Raw genomic sequence first — 7,607 nt, 5'->3', positions numbered from 1 at the left:
AAAAAAAAAAAAAAAAAAAAAAAAAATCCAAAGCGTTCCAAAATCTTGAAACTTTTTGAGTGCTGATGTGATGCTATAAGTGGAAAATTTCATACATGACCTCACATGATGAGTTAGAGTCAAAACTTTGTTTCATGAATAGGCTGGGTGCAGTGGCTCACACCTCTAATCCCATGACTTTAGGAAGCCTTGGCGGATAGATCACTTGAGGCCAGGAGTTTGACACCAGCCTGGCCGATACAATGAAACCTCATCTCTATGAAAAATACCAAAATTAGCTAGGTGCAATGGCATGTGCCAATAGTCCCAGCTACTCAAGAGGCCGAGACACAAGAATCACTTGAATTGGGGATATGGAAGGCACTGAGCTGAGATCATGTCACTGCACTCCAGCATGGGCGATAAAATAAGACTCTGTTCCAAAAACCCCAAAATTTTTGTTCATTTTTTTTCATGAATATAATTATTATTTCTTATATTCTTTTTTTTTTGGAGACAGTGTCTCACTTTGTCACCCAGGATGGAGTGCAGTGGTGTGAACATAGCTCATTGCAGCCTTGACCTCCAGAGCCCAAGGGATCCTCCTGCCTCAACCCTGCAAGTAGCTGAGACTATGGGTGCGTACCACCATGCCTGGCTAATTTTTGTATTTTTTGTAAATACAGGGCTTCACCGTATTGCCCAGGCAATCTGCCTGCCTTGGCCTCCCAAGTGCTGGGATTATAGGCATTAGCCATCGTGCCTGGCCCATGAACAAAATTATTAAAAACGGGCCGGGCGCAGTGGCTCACGCCTGTAATCCCAGCACTTTGGGAGGCTGAGGCAGGTGGATCACCTGAGATCAGGAGTTTGAGATCAGCCTGGCCAATATGGTGAAACCCCATCTCTACTAAAAAATACAAAAATTAGCCAGGCATGGTAGCATGAGCCTGTAAACCCAGCTACCCAGGAGGCTGAGGCAGGAGAATTGCTGGAACTCAGGAGGCAGAGGCTGTAGTGAGCCGAGATCACACCACTGCATTCCAGCCTGGGCAACAGAGCAAGACTCCATCTAAAAAAAAAAAAGCTTGGGGGGCAGTGCAGTGGCTCACGCCTGTAACCCCAGCACTTAGAGAGGCCAAGGCAGGTGGATCACTTGAGATCAGGAGTTCCGAAACCAGCCTGGCCAACATGGTGAAACCCCATCACTACTAAAAATACAAAAATTAGCTGGGCATGGTGGTGCATACCTGTAATCCAAGGTACTTGGGAGGCTGAGGCAGGAGAAGTGCTTGAACCCAAGATGTGGTTGGTGCAGTGAGCCCAGAGCAGAGATTGCACCACTGCACACTTCAGCCTGGGCAACAATGAGACTGTGTCTCCAAAAAAAATAAAGCTTGGGGCTGTGGCAGTGGCCAGAGGCCCTCTGGTGAGTGGTTGCACTCAGAGACAATGCAGTCCAGTGACACTGCAGTCCAGAGGTGTATGTGAGGGTGTTTCTTCCTCTGCACTCCTCTGGCCGCCTCCCTGGCTCTCCTCCTTGCCCCTTCCGTGGAATAGTTCCCTGTTGTATAGCAACTACTTAGCCCAGGTGTTCAGGACCCAATTTCAGAATCCATCCCACTATTCTGAGGAACACTTCTATTCTTCCCTAACCATTCTTGACTGTTCTGGGCTCTGGAAGGGTGATGCCCCTGTAGTTTGGCCCCACCTCTCTGCTGTTTTCCTCTCATGTTTTGCTGCCAGCTGCTTGGGAGGGGTGGCTGTATCCCTGTCCCACATCAGAAACTGATTCTCAGGACTTGAAGGCAAGAAATGGAGAGAGAATGAAACCTGGAGACAAAGAGCATAATTGTTGGGGACATGAATGACTGCTAAAGCTATTCATCTGGAGCCATATACTCTATTGTTGAAACAGAATAAGGAAATAAAATGATACACTCACATACCTGTGTGGGCTTTCCAAAAACATTGCACTACCTTGTCTACCAGGAGCTGGTTTCTCAGCCAATTTGATAAGGGATTGTTTGAAGAATGATGGACTCCTCAGGGAGGGAGGGGACAGGATTTGCTCTGGTAACAGCACTCAAGTAATCAGCTGGGTACCTCAGATGTACTCAGAGGACACCAGTAAGGCCGTCATGGGGATGGCAGGGCAGAGAAAGGCGACGGGCTGGGGTTGCTGTGTTCCAAGTGCTCCAAGAGGCACTAGACCTGCTCCTCGCCTCACGTGGAGGTGGAAAGAGGTAAACTATCCAGGAAAAGAGGGTCAAATTCTCAGCCTTCCTAGCTGAACGAGACTGTCTCAGCCTCAGCCTTTCCCTGGCTAAAGTAGGTCCCCTCTGTCCTTTCCCGCACAGCCCTCTTCATAACTGGTGTTCATGCACCCTCGTGGGCAGGTATTAGGAAGGAATGTCCAGCTCGACCCCCCGGCGTGCGGTCTGCTCTCGACGGTGCCTGTGCCTGTTCAGAGCTCAGCCCACACCAGGCCTCCAGCTCCCTTCCCGCCCGGCAGGGGCCCCAGGCCCGTAGCTGGCCACACCACGCTGCCTCCTCGGGTCTAGATGTCCTGATCCTGCGCAAAAGGGGCTGCATTCGGCGTAACGAACGGAGAAGCCCCCGACGCACTTGGTTTATTAGTTGGTGGACCGGAGAGGCGAGCAAGGGATGCTTGAACTTCGCACTGCGTCTGTGAGGTCCTTAAAGAAGAAAAAAAGTGCTAGTCACCGCCCACTAAACTCACCTTGCGACCTAAAATTTAAAAATCCGGTCACAGACGACGACACAGTTTTGGGGAGAGCGCGCAGAAAGTCGCCGGGCCGACAGGATCTGGGGCCCCAGTTTGCTGATTCGCTTCTTAAATCGGGCACAGACCCCCACCTGCAGATTTACTTCCTCCAACCGAAGCTAAATCCAGAGCCACGTACCCGGGGCCCGCAGGAGCAGCGGCGCAAGATGGGCGGGACGAGACTGGAGCACACCGCGCACCCAAGGCGCGCCAGAGATTTGCGGCGCAGAGCGGCGGGGCGGGGCCGGAAGTGAGGCCAGCGGAGCCCGGCGGTCGCGGCTCGCGTTCATTGGCCGGGGTCGGCGCGGTGGGCGGGACGGCGCTGGGTGGTCTGTGAGCGGCAACTAGCCGGGTGCTCTTGCTTTCAGTGCCTTTGGTGTTAGCCTGGTGGACCCTCGAGCCCAGCTGCATTCACAGGACCCAGCCATCTGCCTTTTCCTGTACCGTCTGGCCAGGTAGATGGCGGTGGGCGCGGCGGGCTGCAGGTTCCTGGGGAGGATAATGAGGGAACTGAGGGGCCTGAACCCGCTGCTGGTGATGGGGAGGGAGTTTCGCGGACCTGGACGCCTCTGTTCCTTGAAAAGGCTAGTTCCCTCCTCCCGGAGCCCCGAAGGCTCGGGGGCAACCACTCGGGTCTCCCCGACCCCGGGTAGCCGGCTTAAGGCGCGCCACTACCAGGACACCTCTGCAGGTGTTCAGAGCCTCACTGAGCCAGGAGGAGCTTCGGGGGACGCACAGGGCAGGATTGGGATTGAGAGGCTGTAAAAGTGAGTGTAACAGTGGAGAAAGCAAGACCTGCCCCGCAGTCTCTTGTTTTGGCTTTTCTTTCCCACTTCAGCTTCGGTCATTGCCAGCTGTCTGGTATTCTCCTTGGCCCCTAAAGTTTTGCCCTAGCTTGGTTCTCGTTCCCTTGAGTTTGGAGCAGGAGGTGGAATGTAGGGGGTTCGGGGTGAACTTGGACTATACCTTCTCTAGGTTTCACTTATCTCGTCTGCTTAAGGGTAGGGGGTTCTCTGGATGACCTCTGCAGCCCCTCACTGTCTGTAACTGAGCATCTCTTCCCTGGGGCAAGTGTCCTGGTAGTTCAGTAGCCAGCTCTGATCTCAGGTGTGCTCATTTAGAAAGAGGCGACAGAGCACTGGACTTAGAGCCAGACTCTTGGTTCAGCCTGCGAATAGCTGTGTGACTTTGGGCAGTCACCTCATTTTTCTGTGCCTTGAATTTCACATTGGTAACATTGGGGAGTTGTAATCTGAGTGTGAGACCTCTCGTGACCACTGTGTGTAATGTTGCTTCTGACCGACACCCTCTCATCCTTCTGTGCTTGTTTTACAAGTTTATTGATTGTCTCTTATCCCTACTAGAGACATAAGTACCATGAGTGCAGAGATTTTTGCCTGTCTTATTTACTGCTGTATTCCCACGTCTAGAACAGTGCCTAGATTGTGGTAGGTACTGTCAACCTAAATAACAGAGTGAGAGACTCTTAAAAAAAAAAAAATGATGTTTACCTGGGAATAAATATTGTAGTGAGAGAATATGTGTGCCATAGTAACCTGTGTACGCATTTGGGGAGGTAAAGGAAAACAAAAATTGTTTCTTTTTTTGTTTTTTTTTTTAACGGAGTCTCGCTCTGTCTCCCAGGGTGGAGTGCGGTGGCGTGATCTTGGCTCACTGCAACCTCCACCTCCTGGGTTCAAGCGATTCTCCTGCCTCAGCCTCATGAGTAGCTGGAACTACACGTGTGTGCCACCACCCCCAGCTAATTTTTGTATTTTTAGTAGAGATGGGGGTTTCACCATGTTGGATGGTCTTGATCTCTTGACCTCATGATCCACCCGCCTCCGCGGGTGTAATCCCAAAGTGCTGGGATTACAGGTGTGAGCCACCGGGCCCAGCAACAAAGGTTTTTAAGGGAAAAATGAGGAGGATTATGTAATTATTTTGAGATAGTTATCCTTGGCTACAAGGTTGAATAACAAGAGTGATGCCAGTGTGAGGTTGTTCAGGCAGTTGCAGGGCAGATGTCCTCACAGAAATATTTTTCTGTGTAAGTTTGCAATGGCCTTTGTGCAGGGTTGTAGTTTTTGCATTTTTTCTGATAGTTCTTATCAGTCATTTGTGCATGAGAACCCTCCTTTCATAACCTTCCTTGGCTCTGTGTGTCAGTTGTTCTTGTTTTTCCCCACTGGAGAATCATGCTTTAAGTTTGTCAGCGTTTTTAACACAAACAACTCTGTTTTGATTCCAGCAACTTTCACATTTCCCCTTTTGGTCAAGATCTTTCTCCAAAAGCATTACTGATCAATCATCCTGTAGTTAGGTCCCTCAGTGCTGGGACGGACCTATCTTGGGTTGTTGGTCTCTTCCCACGTTGGAGGGAGTTACTGGTGACTAGGAGTCATCGTCAAAACCCTTAGAGTGGCTGGGAGCAGTGGCTCACACCTGTAATCCCAGCACTTTGGGAGGCCAAGGAGGGAGTATCACTTGAATCCAGAAGTTTGAGACCAGCCTGGACAACATGACAAAACCCTGTCTCTACAAAAAATACAAAAATTATCCAGGCATCGGTGGGGGAGAGTGCATGGGGGAGTTGGGTAGAGAATCACTTAAGCTCAGGAGTTTGAGGTTACAGTGAGCTGTGATTCTACTGCTGCACTCCAGCCTGGATGACAGAGCGAGACCCTGTCTCAAAAAACCCAAAATACCTTTCAGCCACATTTGAGCAAAAAGGGAGGTTTGGAAGGAGTGGCTGTCAAGCTAAGTCTACCTGAATGGAGTTCATTGTTAAGTTCAATTTTGGCTATTCTATAGGCATTTACTATCATTGCAAAGTTCTGGACCAGCATTACTCTGTTAGGAGTGTTACTTCTCTAAAAACTTAAAAAGTAACAGGTCTAAAGCTTAAAAAGAAAATAGGGCTGGGCACGATGGCTCACACTTGTAATCCCAGCACTTTTTGGGGTCAAGGCGGGAGGACTGCTTGAACTCAGGAGTTCGAGACCAGCCTAGCCAAGATGACGAAACCCTGTCTCCACAAAAAATACAAAAATTAGCCAGATGTGGTGGCTCATGTCTATAATCCCAGCACTTTGGGAGGCCAAAGCGGACGGATCATGAGGTCAAGAGATCGAGACCATCCTGGCCAACATGGTAAAACCCCCATCTCGACTAAAAATACAAAAATTAACTGGGCATGGTGGTACATGCCTATAATCCCAGCTACTTGGAAGACTGTTGGCCACTCTCTGCTTTAACTCAACTCAGTTATGGCATAGTAGGTGGTAAAAACTAGATAGGAGAATTACTTGAACCCAGAAGGTGGAGGTTGCAGTGAGTTGAGATGGTGTCACTGCACTCCAGCCTGGGCAACAGAGTGAGACTCCGCCTCAAAAAAACAAAAACAAAATACAAAAATTAGCCAGGTGTGGTGGTATGCACCTGTAATCCCAGCTTCTCAGCAGGCTGAGGCAGGAGAATCACTTGAACCTAGGGGGCAGAGGTTGCAGTGAGCCAAGATGGTGCCACTGCACTCCAGTCTGGGCAACAGAGTGAGACTCTGTCTCCAAAAATAACATAAATAAATAAATATATTGGAAAATAGGAAGTAATATTAATAGCAATATGATAATCTCAGTTTGCATAATAGTTCTGAGAGTCCCAGTGTAGTGGCTCATGCCTGTAGTCCCTGCACTTAGGGAGGCCAAGGTGGGTAGATTGCTTGCACCCAGGAGTGAGAGACCAGCTTGGGCAACTTGGCAAAACCTCATCTCTACAAAAACAAGTATAAAAATTCTCCAGGCATGGTGGTACATGCCTGCAGCCCCAGGCTACTGGGGAGGCTAAGGCAGGAGGATTGCTTGAGCCTGGCAAGTCGAGGCTGCAGTAAGCTGAGATGGTGCCACTGCATTCCAGCCTGGGCAACAGAGTGAGACTCTGTCTCAAAAAAAAAAAAAAAAAAAAAAGAAAGAAAATTCTGAGACATGAACCTAGGCTTGAAGACAACCAACTGAATAAATCAAATGCACATTCTCAAGTGCATAGAAATAGATGAGGCCCATTGTAATCATCAGGCCTGCTTTATTTTTTGTATTTGGGTCTCAACTTCCCAGAAGAATGTGTCCAGGTATAAGAAGTAGTATTAGGAATAGCAGTGACATTTATGAATATTCTAGTTAAAGCTGTGGTAATATAAGCAATATTTATTGTATTCTGTTATAAGAGAGAAACGGGCTAGGCGCAGTGGCACAGGCTTGTAATCTCAGCACATTGGGAGTCCGAGGTTGGCAGATCGCTTGAGGCCAGGAGTTTGAGATTAGACTGGCCAACATGGTGAAACCCCATCTCTACTAAAAATACAAAAAATTAGCTGGGCATAGTGGTGCATGCCTGTGATCCCAGCTACTGGGGAGGCTGAGGTGCAAGAATCGTTTGAAACTCGGAGGTGGAGGTTGCAAGATCTAAGATCGTGCACTACACTCCAGCCTGGGCAAAAGAGCGAGACTGTCTCAAAATAAAAAGAGAGAGAGAGCAAAGTCTTACTGGACATGCAAATAACCGTATTGCCATAATAATACTCATGAATAGGCTGGCACGGCGGCTCACACCTCTAATCCCACTACTGTGGGAGGCTGTGGCAACCCGATCATTTGAACCCAGGAGTTCAAGACCAGCCTGGGAAACATAGTAAAACCCTGTCTCTACTAAAAAATACAAAAATTAGCCGGGCGCGGTGGCTCAAGCCTGTAATCCCAGCACTTTGGGAGGTCGAGGCAGGTGGATCACGAGGTCAAGAGATCGAGACCATCCTGGTCAACACGGTGAAACCCCGTCTCTACTA

The 7,607-nt window shown here is 49.2% G+C and overlaps 2 protein-coding genes across 2 annotated transcripts in view; both read left to right on the top strand.

The window, feature by feature from the left end:
- Positions 1-1,925, top strand: part of MEI1 (meiotic double-stranded break formation protein 1) — a 95,520-nt gene extending 93,595 nt beyond the window's left edge. Inside the window, exon 30 of the mRNA XM_037731994.1 lies at positions 1,726-1,925. Coding sequence (XP_037587922.1) covers positions 1,726-1,771 — 46 coding nt within the window. The 3' untranslated portion in view covers positions 1,772-1,925. The remainder of the gene's footprint in view (positions 1-1,725) is intronic.
- Positions 1,926-3,083: 1,158 nt separating this feature from the next.
- The window catches only part of CCDC134 (coiled-coil domain containing 134), a 25,048-nt gene continuing 20,524 nt past the window's right edge, over positions 3,084-7,607 (top strand). Inside the window, exon 1 of the mRNA XM_017510323.2 lies at positions 3,084-3,222. The gene's annotated coding sequence lies outside the window, so the exon portion shown is untranslated. The remainder of the gene's footprint in view (positions 3,223-7,607) is intronic.

The sequence above is a fragment of the Cebus imitator genome, unplaced genomic scaffold, assembly GCF_001604975.1.
Source record: "Cebus imitator isolate Cc_AM_T3 unplaced genomic scaffold, Cebus_imitator-1.0 Scaffold435, whole genome shotgun sequence".
In the NCBI taxonomy this organism is placed as follows: domain Eukaryota; kingdom Metazoa; phylum Chordata; class Mammalia; order Primates; family Cebidae; genus Cebus; species Cebus imitator.
Note: the sequence above shows the minus strand (reverse complement) of the source record. Positions and strands in the feature narration are given on the sequence as shown.